Source organism: Silurus meridionalis, chromosome 25 (genome assembly GCF_014805685.1).
Source record: "Silurus meridionalis isolate SWU-2019-XX chromosome 25, ASM1480568v1, whole genome shotgun sequence".
Classification (NCBI taxonomy): domain Eukaryota; kingdom Metazoa; phylum Chordata; class Actinopteri; order Siluriformes; family Siluridae; genus Silurus; species Silurus meridionalis.
The window spans coordinates 11,313,025-11,335,989 of record NC_060908.1 but is presented as its reverse complement, the minus strand read 5'-3'; the positions used below and the strand labels follow the sequence as shown (position 1 = coordinate 11,335,989).

General features: G+C 36.0%; 1 protein-coding gene across 1 annotated transcript; it reads left to right on the top strand.

Annotated features, from left to right (window-relative positions):
• Positions 1 to 3,793: 3,793 nt before the first annotated feature.
• On the top strand, positions 3,794 to 22,661 carry aif1l (allograft inflammatory factor 1-like). Its single transcript, XM_046839353.1, has 6 exons — positions 3,794 to 3,952; positions 4,153 to 4,214; positions 7,813 to 7,879; positions 10,044 to 10,085; positions 13,306 to 13,468; positions 20,682 to 22,661. Exons 1-6 carry the CDS (start codon positions 3,928 to 3,930, stop codon positions 20,767 to 20,769), a joined length of 447 nt encoding a protein of 148 aa, XP_046695309.1. The 5' UTR covers positions 3,794 to 3,927; the 3' UTR covers positions 20,770 to 22,661.
• The last annotated feature ends 304 nt before the right edge of the window (positions 22,662 to 22,965 follow it).

The following is a 22,965-nucleotide window of genomic DNA, read 5'->3' as shown; positions in this document are numbered from 1 at the left end:
TTTATTATATGTGTTTATTATTCTGTATTTGCTTTTGCAACATTTGGTCAAATATCATACCATGGGTCTATAGATATCTGCAAGAGCTCCATTTGCTCTTATTCTGTGCAAAATATAAAAAGGTTTAGCTTTAATCAGTCATACATGCAGTCATACATCACAAAAGAGTTAGTGAGCTTAATATATGAACATATTTTTTATAATTAATACGTTTTAATACATGCAGTTTTTTATTTAATATTACTTGTCTATTCTTTTATACTTTTTTTGACGTTTTGATGCACAAAACCTCTAAACATTATTTAAATTTAAAAAGATGCACGGAATAATGTTTAAAGACCAATGTTTTTTTTTTTACTTGTGATCTCTTATTGGGTAAAGAAAGATAGTGTAATTAGATCAATTAACAATGATAATAATATGACAAATTAATGCTAGTATTAAATAATTTAAAATAATTTAAAAGGTACAATATTACACACCCACACACAGATGAGTGGCAAAAGAAAAGGTGGCTGTGTAATGCTAAGGACAGCAATGGGATCAATGTGAGCCAGAATTCATCTTACTCATCATATTACTGATAGGAGTGGTTTATAAATGTGATGAAATGAATTTGAGATTAAATAAATGCAATCATTGTCATAAAATGTACATTCTTGAACAACTTGCTTAAACGTTTCCTGAAGGTAAACAGAAATGGAAAATAATTCCTTCCACAGGAGATCAGTATGCAGAATAGCATTTTGATGGACATAAGACTTTAATTTGTATGATGCTAAACATTTTTTCTCTAAAGGTTTTGTTCCATGAATTCTCTAATTCCTTTTTTTATTTTTAGCCTCTATTTTCCTCGTCTTGTGAAAAATGTACTTAACGGATTTGATTCTGGTTTTAATAAAATCAAGATTCAGTGATGTTTGATTTATTTCTTTACTCTCACTGTTGCTAAAGTTGTTCAAATTAAAGGAGTTCAGATGAATCGTCTCTGAGAAATGTATTTGGTTAAGTGGGCAAAAAGCTGACTCTGGCAAATAAAAGTGTTGGTTGTTTCGAACAGTATTTTATTTTATATATAAAGAGACCTCATACAACAGATTTTAGCTTACTTACATTATTTTTGTGATGGCAATGCTTATTTGTAGTTAAATTCATCAAAATTAATCTGAATTTGTGTAGATCTTGTCATGCAATTTGTTGGTGCTAATGCTTTAGCTGTTAGCTGTAAAGTGACTAAAATCATGGATACAAGATTCTGGGTTAGTTGTAACGTCATTGAAACACATTTTAACCAACCCTAAGCAAATTTAGTTGTATGTTTATGGTTTCATTTTAGTATGCCTAGGAGAAAACCAGACTGAAGGGTGTCTCTCAGGATTTTGAAGAGTGCATCGGATGATGTAAAACAGCTGGGAAAGTCTGTTAGATCTTTAGCAAGATTGTATGGCATTTGCCATGTAACCTTGTACAGATTCTGTAAAACATTATATATATATATATATATATATATATATATATATATATATATATATATATATATATATATATATATATAGTTTTAGAAAAGAGAAGGAATCAAGTTTGTGGCTGTACAATCCAGACATATTCAAGAAGAGTGAGTTTAAACCTTCACAATTCACAGATCACACGTCCAGCTATCTGTCTGACCACCACAAGTCCACACCTCCAGCTATCTATCTGACCACACCTCTAGCTGCCCACTTGGCCTCATCAAGCTGTGGTGAAGAAATGGTCAACTTTAGCTCAAAAGCTGTACCAAGGGAAATTCTTGCAACAGGAAGAAAGAGAAGACAGACAGCAATACTCACCGATACACCTGTCAAGATGGTCCTGGGTGAAGAGCAGAGAACAAAGTCTGACAAAGTGAAATAGAAAATAAGGTGAAAAAGTCATGACATTAACAAAAATGTTTACACACTCAATGTTCAAGTGTTTACATTCAAGTTGTTACTATGACTGAGAGGAATAAACTTACAGACACACATGCATGTTATCTATTCAGTTTTATGATGATGCTAATGTTCAATAATGCTAAGTCACTGCTCACAACCTTGGCGTAACCATGGACAATCAACTGTTCTTCTCTTCACATGCTGCTAATGGGTTTCGTTCTTGTCAGTTCCGTCACTACAACATCAGAAGGATTCAACCATTTCTGTCCACACAGGCTGCTCAGGTGCTTATTCAGTCTCTTGTCATTTCGAGGTTGGACTACAGCAACTCTCTGCTGGCAGGTCTTCCTCTGAACACTATTTTTTTTTACTGCAAATGATCCAAAATGCAGCTGTGTGACTTGTGTTCAACCTGCCCAAGTTCTCCCACACCACCCCACTGCTGCGCTTCCTCCACTGGCTTCCAGTAGCTGCGGATTCAAAACTCTGATGCTTGCCTACTAAGCCAAAAATAGACCAGAACCATCTTTCCTCAGAGACCTCATCACTCCTCACACTGCACCATGCTGCCATCATCCAGCACTGCTCGACTGGTCCCAGGCAAGCATACTTCAAGAAAAAACTTGGTAATGTTTATTTTGAAATTCCCATAGATGTCTGAACTGCAGAGTCCCTGGCTATCTTCATGCAACGAGTGAAAACCTTTCTTTTCCTGAAGCACTTAAACTTAAACACTTTCCAAGTTTGCTTTGTTTAAAAAAAGCACTTTGTACGTCGCCCACAAACACACAAAATATGCACAAAATTAGTGTTCAATTGTTTAAAGGCGATGCACATTTGTAAATTTTATTCAGCTGTATAACACACACAAACACATGCGTTATATTTAAAAGTCACTGTTCCATAAAAAGCTTTCGAATCCGTTTTGTGCCATAATCCTTATTGCATTATGTTACATATCATCCCAGTGGATATCATAATGTTACAAATCACCCCACGGTATGTTACAACGAAACCGGACTTTGGGGTGAATTGTAACATTTTACTTGTTGTGTTTAAAGCTAAACCATGCATTTTCTGTTTGTGCAACATTGATAACAACTATGCCATTTGATAGCACACACTTGTAACTAGTTTGCCAAGATGCAGACAAAAAACTATCCCAGGTCACCCCTATTTTTTTTTTTTTTTTTCTATCCATGGACGAAAATATGATGAAATGTTCAAATTCTACAGGAAAGAAAACATTAACAACTGTTTTGAAGTACTTTGGCTGACCTTTCCTCATGATTTCCTCATAAAAATTGACATTCCTAAAAAATTTACTGGTGTGTGTGTGTGTGTGTGTGTGTGTGTGTGCGCGCGCGCGTGCGTGGAGGGGGAGTGTTTCATTTGTACGATACTAAATTTGGCCAAATTATGACTGTATTCGATTTTTTTATTTTGTATTTTTTTTTTTACTTTCGGCCGCACGATGGCGCCTGATAACCAGAAAACACAGGGTATTTAGATTTACTTAACGGATTTGTGTGCGGGGGGTGCGGGGTAATATATCTTGATATATCTTCACTGATTCAATTATCAATTTAATAATTATATATAATTAAAATGTACCTAATCATCAGGCAGAATCGATGCGAGCTTCAATTATCGATATAAAAAAACAAAAACTACAACTGAAGGCAGTGAGGAGAAAATAGACACAGGCGGAAATGGTAATTTTCTTTATTAGTAGTATAATTTTTACTAAAACACTCTGCAAACAGCGAAGTCAATCAGATGAAAATAAAATAAACATTAACAAAGTTTTTATTCCTAGCAATTGTTTATTTATTTATTTATTTATTTAATTAGCTCGTGTTTGAGAGTCGATTCTCGCGAGTCGACACACTGAGACCGATTCATTAGCGGAACGCTACTCCCTGGACTCCTGTGATTCGGGTTCATTCTCCTCCGCCTCCTCTCGAGAAAGGACAGGAGTCTCGCCGATATTCAGCTTCCCAATTGTTCCATCATGCCGTCTAACCAGAACTTACAAGGTAAAATAGTATTTGGTAGTATATTGAATGAATTCATTAATTCATAGTATGTTTATAGTAATTGTGTGTGTTTTATTCGGACGCTATTGAAACACTGTATTCTGTCTCTTAGCGCGCTGCTCTGTATTACCACAGCAAGTGCACAGCCATGAAAACGCCTTTAAGTCCGTTTATTTTAGAGGTTTGTGCTTCTGTTTCAGGTGGAAAGGCGTTTGGATTGTTGAAAGCCCAGCAGAGGGAGAAGCTGGACGAAGTGAACAAGGTAAGGATGATTATTTTGCATAATGCATTGATACTGTTTAATGGGAAAACGGTAGCTAGCTCAGTTCAGCTAACTGGACCCGGGCTCTGACCTTGGTTTATCTTTAAACCTTTACAATAAATAAAGCAAAATAATAAGTTTTTATAATAAAAAAAAAAGTGTTTAAATACAAAATAAAATGTAGGAGTTATTATCAAAACGAGGGACTATTTTAAAGCTAATTTGCCTGGCTGTAGCTGTGTCTGTGTGCGCGAGCGTGTTTTTGTCAGCTGTCTGAATGAATGAGTCCGTTGTTGCTGCTCCTCTTCAGTGGGAAAGCTGTTCTTGCGAGCGCGTGCTCGTGAAGGCGTCACGAGCTCATTTACATATTCATGCGGTCGTCGCGGTTATTTGCATATCACAAAACCGTCCCCGGCACCATCTTGAAGTCACCCAATAGAAAAGCAGTGATTGTTCATATTCAAATTTTGTCACCATTCATAATCATCTGCATGTCAATAGTATTACATGAAGTGGAACACATAATGTGTATTGTAAAGCAGGGGTCCTCAATCACTGAGCCTTGGACTAGTACCAGGCTGCACAGGAAGAATAAGAGCTTTTTAATGTTTATTTTATTTCTGTTTTACTGACTTTTGCAGTCTGCGGGGTGTTTTATTGTTAAAAATGAGTACTTTTACCTATGCCAATTTCCTCCAGTTTCCTTCAGTCGCAGTTTTTTTTAATGCATCAGAAAGAAATCACAGATTCTGCATTATAGAGAGATGAGTTACATTTCCATTATATATGTAATTATTATATCATATACTGTGTATAGTAGTAATTAGCACATTGTGTTTAGATATGAACGTGGCCCTACATCCACCCTTTGGACCCAACCCCCTCTCCAGCCATGTTGATTTGTTGTCGATTTTGAGAAACGGAAGTAACTGGTAGTTAAGGAGAGAGTCGAGATTTCAAATCTGTGGCTTGTATTGTTTGGAGGTGACTTGAGCACGGCATTAAAATGAACAAGGATCTGCATAAACTCGGTCAGCCTTTATGCAGTTAGTAACTGTGAGTCAGACACTCTAAACTCGTTTAACCAGCAGCTGGGATGCAACCTGAAGAGACATATCAAGGCCTGAACATCACAAACGTCTGCTTAAGAATTGCTTAATAGATTTGACTTTAATTGCTCTTCAATGTTCATTTGAGCAAAAGCGCAGTGTGTCTAAGGGGCCATGAGTGAGACGTCTGGACACGTGTACACACAATTCTGGTGCTTATTATTTTACATTTGTATCTAATGGAAGAAAAAAATCCGTTACCAGAAACATAAATGAACACTGTCAGGTTTTTCTGTAAAGACTGTATTGAACTGAAGCAGATCTTTTTAAGCAGTGTGTGTAGAAGGTGATTGACCCGAACAGACTGAAGTACTAAGGCGCTGCAGTGTCACTTTAGGTAGAAATGAGATGAGAGGTTGCTTAAGACCACTAGCAACAATATCAGCCTTTAGTCAGAAAGCACCGTACTGTGGGAAACTGTTAACGATAGAGGAAGTAAACTGATACTTTGAACTGAAATAGGAAGTTTGATTTGTTTCTGAAGGTGCAATCTGAAAACATGTCCAAATTCCAGGTAATATTTTTAGTGCCCTTGTTAACAGGGTCTCAGAAAGTAGCACACTACTACTTCTGGATTAAATATACAAAAGATGTCCTAGAAAAGGTTTATTAATATTAATAATTGTAATAATCAGTTCTGAACAGAGGTTGGCCACCTATGATTCAGCATTTAAGATTACTTTTAATATAAATTTGTCAAATGTATCTTTTCCTTAAAGTGAAATAAGCCGTTTTATGTTAGATTTTTTTTTAAAAGGGGACTTTTATTGAACTCATGCCAGACCATGGTCTGTATGTTTGACACACCCGTGTTAACAAATAATAATGAGAATAAAGTTGTTATCTGCACGTTTACACCACTTGATGACATAGGATATGTGAACATAGTGCTTTTTTTTGTGGTTTGGTCTGGTTTCACGTTGCTGCCCACTTCCTTTGACCTTAATTTTAACTATTTTTAGATTCTATTTATTTATTCATTATCATTCTTCCCCATCATGTTCTTTCTTTGTACTGTGCTTGGTTTTTCCCCACTATACAGAAAGGCCAGGACGGGTGTGTATGTTATGACAACATTTATAATGAAATTGTGCCTGATTGTTCCTCTTCCCAGTAGATACGTTAACTTATGCATTGTGTGTTGTGTGCACTGTACTTTTGTATGTATTCTTTGTTTCTGGATAAGACTACAGAATGTCACGTCTCGCTAAACAGTGCCCTGTACAGCCATTTTAAAGGTTTATTTTCCAGTCTTCATTGTCTGCGCTTTAACAGTTCGAGGTAAAGCTGCCTGACTGGATGCAATTATTGTCACCAAACTGGGCTTCTAATTTTTGTGTAATTAGTCATCTGAATTCCGACTGTATGATCATTTTATTCAGATAAAGTCCCATGATCCTTTGCAAGAGTTCAGTATAAGTTTTTACAGCTAAATATGGCAGAAATAAAGCTAGCAAACATTTAAGTCTCTCACTCACATGCTACGTATATCTGGATGGCTTTCTCAGCTTTGACCTAACAAGCTTAGATCCTGCTGTGTCCGTATTGGTCAGTTAAATGAAGGCTGTTTTGTATTTTTAAATTGCTTTTGTTCCAAGAGCTAGGAAGTGGTTACACTTTAAAAAAAACCTACACCCTTTTGTTTAGCTATATACCAGAAATAGTCCTTTACATTTCCTTTTAAAGCTTTTCGGTAAACAAATTGCCATAGCGAGTCTTCTGTTTCTACTGGCACTGTACCTATCACAACTAGTTCAACCAAATAAAGCAGAGGTGTTTCACTGTAAGCCATTAGTTCATTTCTGAGTTAAAATTGTTTTATTTCAGATAAGCACTGTAATAAATTACAGATTCAATAAAGGTTATTATTTCTATCATTCCTCACTTATGCTAATAGTCTGGATAATCTGAAGAACATGATTGGGAAGAAGCTTTGGATTAAGTGACCAATTAAGTCTCATAGAAATACCATTTGGAAAATGGGCTTTCTGTCAAGAATTTTTGGTTTTGTTAAGCTCGGGTTTATTTTGTTTTCATGGCCTTCTGCTTTCAGTTTTGACAGTTATTTTTAATACAGTTGATGTCATCAGCTTGTAAATCAGACCAGAGGTTGTTGATAAAATATATGCTTTTAAAGCAAACGGCTCAAGCAACCTGTTTGTGTGTATTTGTGTTAAACTAAAAAGATTATTTTTGACATATTAGCGAAACAAGATCACTGTGCCAGCTGTGTACACTTACAAGAGGCACAGCAAACCTCTGCTACTTCCTTTTAAGCTTTATTCTTCTTCCTAAGCTGAAAAAGCTATGGTCAGCTATCACCTGCAATCTGAGCAGAGGGTTAGCATTCTGCTAATGCATACTCACAACACATACTGTTTGCATCTGTCTACACAGTGCTGTGCTTAGATGTAACCTAAGAGTCACTAATGGGAAATAGTTAAACTGCATCACATCATTGTTTTTTTTTTTTTTTTCTTCCTCTGCAGGAATTCATGGAGGATCAGAAGTACAGAGATGAAGAGGATTTGCCAGAGAAGCTGGATTCCTTCAAAAGTAAGCACTACAAAGGCTAAAAGATCAATCGGAACGTCTGTAACATGTAAACATCCTCAGAGGTGGCTGCACACGAGTGTACTGCGCATGCACATGTGACGTGTTTATAGAAGAATAGCTCTGTGGGTGTGTATGTGGAGGAGATTTCTGCACTGTGGTTCTGCAAGAATGCTTACTTGCTCTTTTGAGAATTCTTTTGGGGAAGAGAAATAACATATCCGAGTGTGTCCATGGATGAGGGAGATTATAGTAAAAAACGTGAACTTCTCTTTCTTTTTTTCCCCTCATCCCCAATTTTCCATTCCTGACACTTGAACTCTATACTCAAGGGCCTTAAATTCCTTAAGTTGTTTACAATTTGACTAAGTTGTGTTTTTATGTGCCTGTGTTTGTGCTCATGTACAAAATATGTAAAATCAAACTTGCGTATCCTTGAAGAGCAAAGCCATGATGCAGTTTGAAAGCTAAGTATAAATGGAAATTGGAAGAGAAAAAACGTGCATGATCCACACAGATTGAACAAGTCTTTGTTTCTGTTTTTGGTCTGGTCAAGTTTACACTCGCCTGCAGACTCACTCTGTCTTAAGGCCTCCGGTCAACTGCAGACCCTTGAATGTGTCTGTATGGGTGCCTTTTATTTTTATTTTTTATCCTCTCAGCTCACGGAGAGAATGAGGAAGCCGCTGATTTCCAGTGTACCACAAAAAAAAAAAAAAAGACGTCCACTATGTTAACCAAACATGGTCATGCTACTAAATGAAGTAGGTTGTTGATTTAATAATCTCTTCACAGCATACAGTAGCCAATCAGCCTTTTTACATTTTTTTGTACAATAGTATGGCTAAAATGTAGACAAATTGTGTTTTTCTCTCCAGTACTACAGATGATCCAATAAATATTAATCTTGAATGATTCATACAGATGTTTTAAACTATTTATAGTTAAATACCACACTGTCTGTAAGCCCCCCTCCTTCCCCCTTGTTTCTTGCTGTGGTTTAAATTTAAAGGAAGTAGTTTTAGGGAAATTATTGCTGCATTTTTTTTATTTAATTAGCAAAAGTCTTGTGTATACTTGACATCAGTTTATTTTATTTATTATGGACGTTACCGCATAGTTTCAGAAATTTAACAAAATAGAAAAGGACAAAAGAAACCTGCATTTATGAATGGATATCAGTGAATATCACATGATAATTTGGCTGTGTGCTACCCAAAAGATTCTGGATCTTCGTTTGAGGAATGATGCAGTGGAGATCAAGTTTTTTTTACTTTGCAAAATGCTTCTGTACAACTGTCAGTGCCTGGTAGTGTCAAATCATCAACACTCTACTGTTATTTTCACACACTAATTTTTTTCACAGGACTAATGTCTACTGCTTTGAGCTGGCTGCGAAGTGGACTTGTACATTTTTATTTTTGTAACAATTGTATAAACTAAGCTGTTGCACTCGGCTGGTTATTACACCTAAACACAGATTGACGTTACCAGTTCAACTTGTGCATGTTTTAGGCATTTCTGTCCCACCCACTAGAGTTTTTTATGGTTAAATCCTGTTTTAAACGATTAACTTCTCTAGTTAATTACCCTAAACTCTGTGGTGAGGGCATCAAATCAAGCCGCCATGGCTGTCTATCCCTTTTTCTCTCAGTCTCTATTTCCCGCCCTGTTTTTTCCTCCCCACACAGTCTTTTGAATAGTCATGAGTTTCAGGGGACAGCATTAACAAGAGGGGCCATTGTAACCGTCATTTGTTTGAAGAGGAGGAGAGACACCGTTTCAATCCCCTTTCCAACAGAGCTGTCTTTGTGATGCAGAGACAAACAGTTATGGAGACAGATGGACAAGACGGCCAGAGTGTAAAGCACAGAAAACTGAGCCTTAGAAATGATTTAAAGTTAAATGTATGTTTAACTGTTTAGTTTTTTTACTCAGCTCTGAGTTACATCTGCTGTGATCTGTTTGTCTGTCCCAGTTTCAGCTGTCCTAATAATGTCCTGGCCATCTACACTCGCAGCTGTGTGTGTGTGTGTGTGTGTGTGTGTGTGTGTGTGTGTGTGTGTGTGTGTGAGCGAGAGAGGGAGAAGGACTCTGGTTACAAACATTGTCTATTGAGCTTTATTCAGCATCATTAAATCTGACATCTTTGCATTTTGTTTTGCAGACAAATATGCAGAATTTGACCTGAATGATGAGGGAGAGATTGGTAAGTAAGAGAGAGAGTGAATGTGTGTGTGTGTGTGTGATTAAGCCTTAATGAGAGTGTACATTTCATGTTACTTGTTGCTGAAGAGAAATTTTGTAATTGTAGTATAGTCTTGGGGTTGAACAAATCAGTCTTTTTATGTAGATGGAATTGCAATAATCTCTATGCTGTATGTTTGCTTACAAGCAGTCAAAATTTTGGAGGTGCTGAAAAGATGTTGGACATGATAATAATCATATATCCATTAATTTCTTTAAACCTCTTTCATGCACTTAACAAGCTAATTGCATGTAATTAATGTTATCCTGATAGTTTTGGCCTCTGAGCTTTGGGAGCTCTGATGTTCAAATGGTCCAAATGCGTTCGCTACATAATCGTACATTGTCACTAGATAGATAGGATAGATCTATCCATCTATCCATCTATCGATTTATCTATCTATCGATCGATCGGTCATTGCATAGTACAATTACACAGCAACGAAATGCAATTTTGCATCTACCATAAGTGCAAACAGTAGCATTGTGAAAACTGACCAGCGCAGATAAATATGTAAATATACAGTATGTGAGCCATCAGTGTCCTAGCAGTGTAGTGTAAAGTTCAATAGGGTGATGGTGATGGTAGTAAAAAGGCAGGCCGTGAATCAACTGGTTCTGGTGCGTATGTTCTTTTATCACCTTCATGATGGAAGGAGGGTAAACCGTTAGTGTCTGTGCAGACATCTACTCTGGTGAGGGTTCTGAATGCCAGGCAGTTGACTGCCAGGAAAACGCTGGTGGTTTTGACCATCCTCTGTAATTTTGATGCGTTGTTACACGCCTATAGCTATGGTTAAATTCTTACCAAATAAATATGCTATTCATTGCTGTTGAATTCATGATTTTCAAGGTTTTATTAAATTAGGTTTAGGCAACAAACTCTATGGCTGGGATAACAGTAAATGCTTGCAAGACATAAACAGTATGAACTCTGTAATACAAGGTCTTTATATCAAAATGGTCTAATTTACTTGTTATAGTTCGATGCTAGTTGCTTTAGAAATCTGCTTCATCTGTAGATAATGCTCATTAGATTTTGTTAACAGGAAGAAACCTTTCGAGGAATGTAAACGATAGCTTTATTGTGTATCAGTTTCACCATGTCATGAAAAATAATAACAAACAACCAACCAGCATAAAATTAGCCATCTGGCAAACGTCCACCTTGTTGCACATGAATGCATTCCACATGTCTCATAGAAAACAGCTGCAAATACCAACTGCCCAAACACTTGTGAATTCTAGATTATCGTGTCCTTCAACTGTAACCTTCAAGTATGAACATTGACAGCAATGTTTAGAATAAACAGCATTAATATGTGGTGTAAATAAATATTTAATGTATTAATGTTCACAAAAATCATATGGTTAGTTTAAGGTGATGCATGGATTTTATATTTAGTTAAAAGACAATCATTACAATGCAGTACTCAAGAAATGAGCTGTTTTTATATAGATATTGTCTAATACGCAGCAATTGTAATCAGCCTGAATAATTTTTTGCATTTTAAAAACTACAATAAAGGTAAAATATGTTCACCTCAGAATGAAATAAACGTATGTGAGCTGTAAAATTTGTTCTGACAAATGATGAAGCGTTGCCTGTTATTCATTACTGAGCTTTCACTCTGCACTTCCAGGTAAATCATGGTGGTGTATTTTTATACCACCTTTGTAGAGACCATGGCTTTTTTGTGTGTGTGCATGGTTGAGCTGTGCCATATGTGAATCTATTTGACTTAACTTCAACACGGTTTGTACAAAAACCTCAATTTTGATCTTAATTTTTTTGCAGTGCAGTTAAATTGTGAAGCATTTGCACTGGGGCAGTCAGATTGCATTCGTCATACTAAGTGTAGCCACAAACATAGTGAAGCACAGTGGAAATAAAGGGAAAAACAACAGCAGGAAAAAAATATGCTCTGAATATTACATTCCTATTTACTTAGGAAACCAAGATTTAATGTATGAAATGATAGATCGGGTTGAATGAGTCATGGCTGCATGAGCTGTCTCACTCAAAACTCGCTTGTGACACATTACTCATACAGCTTGTTTATCAGGTCTGATTTTTATTTTAGTGGCTTAGTAGTTGCGTTCAGGTTTTCTTTTGACATTGGAATTTATTTTACTCTGGATTTAGACTGTTGCAGTGCATCTGTACAGTAAATCAACATACATTTGAATGAATGGAATTTATATTTGATGTTTTATTTTTTTAAATTATAAATCATAACCTATACAAGCTGTTTCTTGTTTTTTTTAGTGCGTTAAGGAATACAAATAAAAAAAAAAATCTAAATGAACAGAGATTTAGTATTTAAAAAGTACTGAAGGTTTACAATATCTTGTAAAATTGTATTAAAAAAGTCTCAAATTTTAAACAAGTTTGTAAAAGCATAATGTAAAGTTAACATTTGAGCCTCAAAGTCAGCTAAACTGCTCGTCTTCCACAATTTTCTTGAAAGAATGCGACAGCAATGCGATCATGTGACAAGTCAGAATGTGTTATTGATTTGCTTTAACAGTAATGCTGGCAGTAGTTTTACCTGTAAGATTAATGTAAATGAGTTTGTTCTGTGTTATTGTTCTATAGTCACAGCTGACTATATGAAATATATTGCAGATGCTTCACAAACAGATTAAAATGTGAAAATATATATATATATATATATATATATATATATGTGTGTGTGTGTGTGTGTGTGTGTGTGTATATGTGTGTATGTGTGTATATATATATATATATATATATATATATATATATATATATATATATATATATATATATATATATATATATATATATATATATATATAATTTTTTTTTTTTTTTTAATGATCTACTTTGTTGGGAGATGTTTATTAAGTGTTTCTTAGTCCCCAGTTTCAGTTTTTAGTTGGGTTCTCAGTTCTGTGTTCTTTATATTTTTAACTTCAGGAGAGGAACTAAAGAGAGCGGTTGGTTAGAAATGTAAGCCATAACAAAATCTAACTTGTTTTGTGGAAGTTTCACTTTGATATCCATAATAATATTATCAATAATAATAATAATCATACATGTTGTAGTAGACAAAAAAAGGAAAACATTGATAGTTTCATTAAGAATTATGCAGCTTAACTATGCCCCTTTGTCAAATGGTGTGTGTGTGAAAACATAATTTGTGTTTGTCATGCAGATATGATGGGTCTAAAGAGGATGATGGAGAAGCTTGGTGTGCCCAAGACCCACTTGGAGATGAAGAAGATGATCTCCGAGGTGACTGGCGGCAGCAGCGAAACAATCAACTACAGAGACTTTGTCAAGATGATGCTGGGGAAGCGCTCGGCTGTGCTGAAACTGTAAGTTTGTGTGCTGCATGGGCACTTTTTTTGTGCTGACACTTTGTGCATGGCGAGGCTGTTTATAGGAGTCGTACATGTTTAATCATGTCAGCAGATCTGCTGCTGATCCACACAGTCACAACAGTTCATCACCATTATCTCTCGTTGCAGGGGACGGAGTGTCACGACACGTATCGTTATCTTGTACACGCGATTTCTGTGGAACTTTTTCCATAACTTTGTTGGAAGCAAACAAATAGTTTTACATTATTTTGCCTTTTATATTTTTGGTGTTATACTATTGTATACAGACAGCTGTTGTCCCTACCCTCTTAATAAGGGCAAGCGCGATATCTCCCACACCCAATTCCCTAACTAATGCTATTATGGACGCACTACAAGTTGGCCCAAAGTGGTTCCACCCTCTCCCCATTCTTTTTATTTATTTTTTTCTGCAAGAGGAACAGAAGAGGTAGGGACAGAAATCGCAGGCTTCAGCTACTCAGTGTTGTTTTCTTTGGCAGCGATAAGACAGACTTGGCAACAATTAGACTTGCAAAAAAATAGAAGAAACTTGTTGATACTGTGAACTTGTGCCAAGTTTTAGCAGTGTTTACTGTTTCTAATCTTACCAATGTCGCCATATTTCTCAGACACTGTCTAGTTTGAGATACAAAGCATAGATTTTGCAATGTAATACACAGAAGTCCATGTTAAATGTTTTAAAGTGTTATACAGGTAATATAGTGTTGTGAAGCCTTCTGCTGTGGTGGTGTTTATTACATTCAGGTTAGTCAACCGATTTGAGATGATCCTTTGGCAGGCTGCATTTCATGTACAGTGGAATGCAGAGTTTTATTTTTTACTTTTTTGAGGCATGGCATATTTTTTACATTAAGAACCACAAAACCAACCAAAGGTTTTACAAAAATCCACACTGTAGCCTAACACACTATATACAATGATAGTTTAAACTCTCAATTTGTGTATATTCACTCAATGCTTGCTTGGGACCATGGCACTGTTGGATATCCTCACACACAAAGCATAATCGAGGCGGTGCAGTCAGATTCCCCAGTAAAACCAAATACAAAAATCCACTGTGTTGCCTTAAGCGCATCGGTTTACTTTCTTTTGACCACCACTTTACTATCGCCTTTATCTGGGTCAGAATTTTGTCCAGGGCCTAATTTGTGGGTTTGCACTTTTCCCTTTAAAAAAAATATATACATTGCTGTCACTGCTATCTGTCACACGCATCATTAATTCTGTCACCAATTGAGTGTAATTAAATAAATAATTTTAAAATATAAAAATAACTTTAGTATCATCAGAAAATTTTTGCATAAAGGGCTGCAAAAAATAAAATAAAAACAGTAAACAAAAAAAAAAGTGGCAAAAATAATGGAAAGTGTACAAACATACTAAATTAAATTCAGCCTAAAATCCCAAAAATATTTACATTTCTGCTTAACGGCAAAACATATGTTCCTCTGGACTCTTATGTTCTAAGCTCCTTTAAGCACTTATCCAGATGCCACCAGAAAAGGTTATAATAAAAATATCTTATCTCAACTGCTGTATTATTATTAGCTTGATTAAAATTTTTTGTTGTACCGTAATTTCCGGACTATAAAGCGCGTTATATAAGCCGCACCCAGTGAATTTTACAAATATTTTTATTTTTAACATAAATAAGCCACACCTGTGTATAAGCTGCAGTGTCTACACCGAAACTAATGAACTTTAAACAGGCTTTACCGAAAAAGAGTGTCTGTTACACGGATTAACGGGTGAAATATTTTGTGGCTACTTTAAGAGCAGAGCGCCATTTTGGGAACAGCACGTCACTGCATTCTTCCGGTATTACTGCGTGTGTGTGCGTGTGAGACTAGGGATTAATTTTTTTCTAACGATACCGTGCAGCGGTAAATACACATAATTCACTTTAATTCTTAAGTTCTGTAAAGCTGCTGTGAGACAATGTCCATTGTGAAAAGCACCTTACAAATAAACCCAAACAAATACCGTATTTTTCGGACTATATCCACACATTTTGAACCCCGGCTTAAACAACGAAGCGGCTAATTTATGAATTTTTCCTGGGCTTTTCCCGGTTTCATAAACTTCAAGCAAAAAAACGAAACTACATAAGACCAATTAAATTTCCGAACGGAAACGAAAAAACGCACCTCACCTGTGTTCTGAGCTGCACGGCATCGGGAGAAAAAACTTCCATCGGGTGATTTTTAAACGCACAACGATGACCAAAGATAAACTCCCGAGAGAAATAGTTGTAAAAGGAAGGAGGAAGACAGTAAACAATGACTTTCTTGGTCGGCTACTGTTTAGATACAAGCCGTTGTAATGCGTTGAGTCTGGATGAAGGGAGAGCTCGCTTCTGGCATGCTATTCCCAAAATACCGCTCTGCTCCTAAAGGAAGCGCAACATATTTCACCCGTTACACCATGTGTAACGTGTCTTTCATTAAAGCCTGTGTAAAGTAGATTAGTGTAGAAAATATTTGTAAAATTCAGTGGGTGCGGCTTATATATGGTTGCGCTTTACAGTCCGGAAATTACGGTAAACAGTACTACTACTTTCAAGTCATTTTAAAGAAATGATTAGGTCCGAATCAGGCCTTGGTGTGGCTCCAATGCTCTCAGGGCCCTGTCCTGGTCAGAGTTCTCCTGCGCCCTTAAAATTGCTTCTGACAAAGCAATTTAACCACTAAATCAATCCAGAATATGAACCACATAGTTTGGATTGTGGCTGCATTTTTCCAAAAGATGATAAACTGAGCCAAAGAACAGCGCTATAGTAATGTAGAAATGACGGTTTCTAGAGAGTTGAATAAACAAGCTGAAAACTAACAAGAGGCAATACTCAAAATCTTAGTCTTTTACTAGTCATTGCAGAAATCTAAATAGAGAGTGAACCAATTTGCTGAAATTAAGACGTCAGTAAGAAGTGTTCACATGTGCAGTGGGCTTGTATCATGCCATGGTGCATTTAAGAATCCTTTAGCAGTTAAACAGGTGGTGGTGACTACAATCTAAATTATTTTATTTTTACTCCACCCTTGATTTCAACTATGTACACAAAGCTCTGGTGCAACCAAAATTCGCAGGATACCATTAGCAAGAACCGTCATGACTTCTATTTTCGATGGCATTTAAATCAAATTCTAAGTTTAAATAAAATCAATAAAATTTCAGTTTACTCCTGGAAGGGTGGCGTCAGTAAGAACAAAACAAAAAACACAGAGCATTCCCACCTAAATGATTTAATAAGATTTAAATCCATTCTCTTGACCCAGATGAAGGCAATATGTCAGATCCCATCGAGTCGGTCCTTTAAGTGGAGTGAACTGGGGCAGAGGGAATTTAGGACAGCTTTAAGTAGCCCTGCGAAGCTGTAGTACTTCAACTGACCCAAAAGCTATTATCAGGGGAAATGAGGAATTAAGTATTTCTTTACTATATAGAAGGAATAAAACATGTTTTTTGTATTATTATTTTTACATTAATGCTAAACACGTCATGCTTTTTAAACCATATACAGTTACATGTAATGGTATGCAGTGTCCTTGAACAACTTAGTTCCTGTGTTGTTGTTCAGTTACTTCCTTTTTTTTTTCCTTCTTTCTATTCTTCGCTCTCATGTTCATGACTAATATAACAAAACTTGTTAAACCACAAAATTTGTTTTCCCTTCGCATAAAGCGTACTGACTGATAGAAAGCGCTAATACCGGAGACTTGTTTCGCAAGTGTTAAATAAGCATCTGCTCTCAAACAGCTTTGCTATATCAATGGGTTCCTCTTCCTTTGTTAACTTATCTTTTTTTAATTTGTTTCTTATGGTAGATTATGTGGAGCATTCACGCTGTGAATCAGATTGTTACCAAACTATTTACCACAATTGTACACAGTTGTACGGCCACCACAACAGTCTGTGCTGCTTTAAGGGAATTCAACTGTTCTGTAGTATAAGATGTTTGAAATCATACTTCCCTATTTAACATGTCTCTCAAATAAATCCTGATTATTGCTTTAATTTTAGACCCAGCTCTGTAGTACTCTGGGGAATTGACCTATAAACCAAGTAAAAAAATTTAATTTAGGGTTTTTTTAAATGGGTGAAGGGTTTGTAATATTGTAAGTGAAGGAACGAATGTTGCTAGATGTCAGCTCAGCACAGGGCATGTTAAGAGCTTAAGGAGATTTGCATTGATTAAACAGAAAAGTAAAGTAAAGACACGTCCTCTGATTAGATTGGCCAAGAACGCTTCACATCTCTTATTCTAAAACGATCTGGAGAACTGAAGTCGCTCTCACTCAGACTGTGGCAGTAAGTGTGCATTTCTAGATGTAAACTTTGCACAACTGCAAAATAGCTCTCTATATATGAAACTATGTGGTCAAATGTTTGGAGATATGCGACCCGTCATACTTGTGTTTTCCAGTTGTATGTACAGTGGAACCTCGGTTACGAGTTTAATTGGTTCCATCACTTTACTCTTAACCTGAAAAGCTCGTATCCCGATACAAATTTTCCCATAAGAATGAATAGAAACTTTGGTAATTCGTTCTGGACACCCAAAAAGTGTTTCTTAAAAAAAAAATAACGCCAATATTCACTAATATTATTCACTTTTAACATGTTATATTGAAATCGTATCATATAAAAACATATAAACATATAAAAAATAAATCTTTAAATGGTACCTTACCTTTAAGAAGTCTCGCTGCGTGCATGATGGAGACGACGTCCGTAGAAGCGGGAGGAGGGAGAGTTATTGTTTGGAAGGAGAATTTCCATCAGGCTTCTTTGTTGGCGGCATGGTGATAGGAATACGTACAGTATTTAAAGTTCAGTAATTCCACACTGTTAGAGCGACGAGCGGATGTGTATGTGCTGCACGAGAGCGCAGCGAGAGCACATGGCGATACGTAAAAAACTAACCTGCCTGCGATTTTTCCGTGCGCAATGCTCGTATCCTAAAAAATTTCTCGTAACTAGAGGCAACATTTTTTATGAACTGCGATTCGTAACCTGAATTATACGTATGCCGGGGCGTTCGTAACCCGAGGTTCCACTGTAATGTCTTTGTTTGATATAGTTCACTGGAACTAAGGTATGAAACACGTTCCAGCATGACAATAATATGGAGTGGAATAACTCTGACTGAAAACATTTGATCATATACTGTATAAATGCTTTCATGACTTAAGCATTAAGGAGAAGCTGTGAAACCAATCAGTTCATGTTGAAATCAGTTTCTTTTGTTTGTTTGTTTTTTTGCCTCCTCCTCCCCTTCCTCCCCTTGTTAAATTATTGGTCATTTTCACTGGCCTTGTTCTTTGACACTGCCATTCCATATACAATTTTGAGAGTATATTTGAATTCCAGAATTCCAGGTTTGCTAACTATGCAAAAGGAAAAAATGCTTGCTGTTCTCAGCTTAATATAAAGTCTAGTCATTTAAACTCCTCTGTCAGTCTTACAGTATATTTCACTAGAACACATACAGCATATACCCTGTTTTGTCAGCAAGAGGCAATGCTAATTTGGTTTAGGGTCAGTACTGCACACAGAGGGAACGATGTAGTCAATGAAAATGTTGTTTTTCTCTTAATATGTTATTTAGTATCAGTGTGCAGATCAAGGGGGAAGTAAGCCAGCACACTGCAAAGTAACCTATAACACTGCTATGTGTTTATATTAAAGTGGATAAGAGTGTTGTACATCTGACCTTTTGTGCAACCAAGTTCCGTTTGTTCTGATGAGAGATTTTCATCAAGAAGTAGTGGTGCAGTTATGGTTGCATGGGGAAATGACTGAGTACAAGGACTTGTTTCACACATTGGGTCAAATGCAAAACCTGGAAGTTAACTTTTGCAGTGAGACCTTAATAATTATTCAAACATAAATGACACTTTCTTTTGCCTTGTCTTTTATTTCGATTTAATATAATCGATTATGTATTCATGAGCAGGCTTAACAGGCAACTTGCCAACATGAGTATTTTTATGCAAAGCTCTTACAGCAAATACATCTTTGAGACATCTATAATAGGTTATAAAACAATGCAAAGCCATCTCGAGTTGTTTCGGCCTGTGTGTTCAACATCTTTAGCCAACAAGATCAAATTCTCCACAAATATGTCTCAGTACATTACTCCATTCCTGTTTCCTTCAATCATGATGCGCTTATCTTTATGCTTCATTGGGGACTTTGGGATCATATTGACAGCCCTTCTTTCAAACACCATGAGCCCGGTTCTGTTTTTGAATATATCGATAGATTTTTAAACTGCATTTTTTGTTTGTTTGTTTGTTTTAGCTGAAATGTTTAACATAAAGCATAGAAATCATTATGGTGATTATTTCTGAAACTACAGTATGAACAGTTAGAATGACGGTTTTTCCTCTTTAAATGCACATATATGGCATTTGGCAGACACACTTATCGAGAGCCACTATTACTATTTACTCAACTACATTTTGCGAAATCAGTCGTTCCTTTTTATTTATTAGAGGATAAAAACTTAACTGGTCAAGCAAAGCAAGCCACCAATCAGGGTGGAGTCAAGTCAAGACAAGAAGCTTTTATTGTCATTTTAACCATATATAGCTGATGCAGTACACTGGGAAATGAGACAATGTTACTCCAGGACCCTGTTGCTACATAAAACAACATAAACATACATACACAGCTACCCTTTTTTTGTTTTTATTTTTGTTTTTTTTGTTTTTTAAGTAGTTGAATTTAACTTTCATTATCATTTTATTAGGCATAAAGCACTGTTTGATTGCCGTGCTAAGAGTAACATCAGAGTCCTTTTACATAAACTGAGATGATTAAGCAAGAGTATGTGACAAATATCATAATAGGAACATTATAGCCATAAATAATCATAGTACTTTGGATACTTAAGTACAATTGAAGGCAAGTCAGGGTTTAAAGGGAGCACTTTTACTGGATTAATATTTTACAGAGTGTATCTCCACTTTTCTCCAGTACATGGTTTGTGTACAGAACTTTGTCCACCACTGGGGTTAAGGGCCTTGCTCAAGAGTCCAGCTGTGACAGCTTGGTGGTGCTTGGATTTAATCTTGTGTCCACTGCCTTAACCACTGAGCTACGACCAATGTTAAAGTTCCATCTTTAGCTTGGTGTCCTATTTTACTCACAGCAGGCTGCTACTGTCTCCTTCTCATTTCAGGGTGATGATGTTCGAAGACAAGGCTAACAGCCCCGCCTGCAAGCCAGACGGTCCGCCACCAAAACGTGACATCGCCAGCCTACCCTAGAGCATCAAGAAAACGAGACCACCAGTTCCCATCTGTTTCCAATCCAGTGGGGCTAAGTGTATATAGCCTTATCCAACATTGTTTTTAAGAACCTAAGGGAAATTCTGAGGTTGGAGGTGATAAATGCTAAAGAAAAAAAAAAAACAAGAGATATCTATATAAATTTGCTGTGAAAAAGTCAAACTGCAGATTAGCTTTTTTTTTTAATAAGTCCAGAAATGTATATATTTATATGGAGCTAGGTCTTTTGAAGTGTACTTATTCCTTTTAACGGAGTCGTTTGATGAAAATGAACGAAGTGTGTTTGTTAACAGTGCAGTGTGTAACATTTGAAACGTATTTTAAGTGTAGTGTGATTAAGACCATTTTATTTCCGAACACTTTTCATTCCTGATGAAGGTGTTTGTCGTCCTTTTCACAAATTTAATTTTTGAGTGCTTTTGCTTTAGACAAAAAAGACCAGTTAATTTCAGACAGAATTTTTTTGGGTTTGGCCAGTAACCTTTAGCTGCAGTGTGTCAAGTAAGTTGTAGAGTAATGGCAATAATATCTACATATAGGCCATTTAATGGTAGGGCATTTAGAGGTATTTACACTCACCAGCCACTTTAGTAGGAAAATCTGATTGCCAGACACACTGGTTTAAACTAATCACTCTACAATCCATGGTGAGCAAAAGAGCATTTAAGAGCACAACCTTATCACCTGGATCTGTGTAGTTTTCCAATTTAAGTGTTTTTTCTATTAAAGTTGGCAATGAGGGTGTGTATGTGTGTGTGTATATGTATGTGTGTGTATGTGTGTGTGTGTGTGTATATATATATATATATATATATATATATATATATATATATATATATATATATATATATATACACACACACACATACACACACACACACACGCATGCATGCATTTTCTTTTAATATCTTAGGGATTTTTTTTTTTTTGTGGTCAAAGTTATTATTACAGAAAGGGACCAAGAAAGCAAAGGAGAAAGATTCACTGGCTGTGGATAAGTGGCAGGTTTTCATTACTTCTAGCTTAAATACCTCATAGCTTTCAATTCATCCTTCATTCTGATTCTTTTTTTTTTTTTTTTTTTTCTCCATCTCTTGTCTTTTGGCATTATGTGACTTGTCTAAGATAAAATGTGACTATTTTTAATGAAACATTGTTCACTGAGTACAAAATGTATATTTTTTATTCTCCCAAATCTGTGGTTCATTTTATATCCATCAAAGCCCACACTTGGACAAATGCCATATTTCTACATGCATTCAAACAGGGTCACTTTCTGCTTTACTGTAAAATTAAGTTGAAATCAGGCTTTCCAAGTGCCTCATAGAGTTCTGATGTAGCCAATTTACACTCGGTGTACAAAACGGTTTTGTGTGGAAATGATTTTTGTGTTTTTAATTGTATCCCTCAATCTGACATTCATCCTCTGTTCAGCTCGCTGACCACGGTGTTCTCAAAAATGTGTTTCCATTTATATTTGTAGTATTTATTTTGTAATTCTTTCCATTCATTCGAAACTAAATAAGTTGAATTTCTGAATGAACCATTTTCTTTTCACAATTCTCATATGTTTCTCTTGGCCTATAAGTTTATGTATTTTCAGTTCCTTTTATAATTTTATCCTGTTAATGTAGAAATTGTGCGTCTGTTTAAATTTTCATTCATTTACTCGCTAAAATTGGACATACGAATTAGCAGTTGCACTGTTTTTATTTAGAGGGTTTTTTTTATCATTTTGATTAGTTTGTTTATAATTACTTTCAGCAGCATAAATGCAGGCTTTTTTATACTGTTGGTCACATGTTTTATTTTGTTAGTGTGTTATTTTTGCGAACACCAAAGGAAATAAAGTTCACATGGTGACACCGGAAGTAGCTTGTGAATGTTACTTTACTGTGTGTAGTGGTGTAATGAAAAAGCAAACTGGCCGACAAACTGTAGACAGTCGAACATGAGCATAAACTGAGATGTGAAAATACTTACATTTACAATCTGCCCCACCAGCAAATAAATTACATTTACATTATTATAGCACTCATTTATTGATCCTTAGTAGCTGCCTGATCAGGGAGTTTAATGTGGTTTAATACGTCTACTAAGTTTTTGATGTTTGTTTTTGTTTTTTTTAGTTTTTGGAACCAAATAAATGCATTAGAAAATGTAACGGGCAGGTAA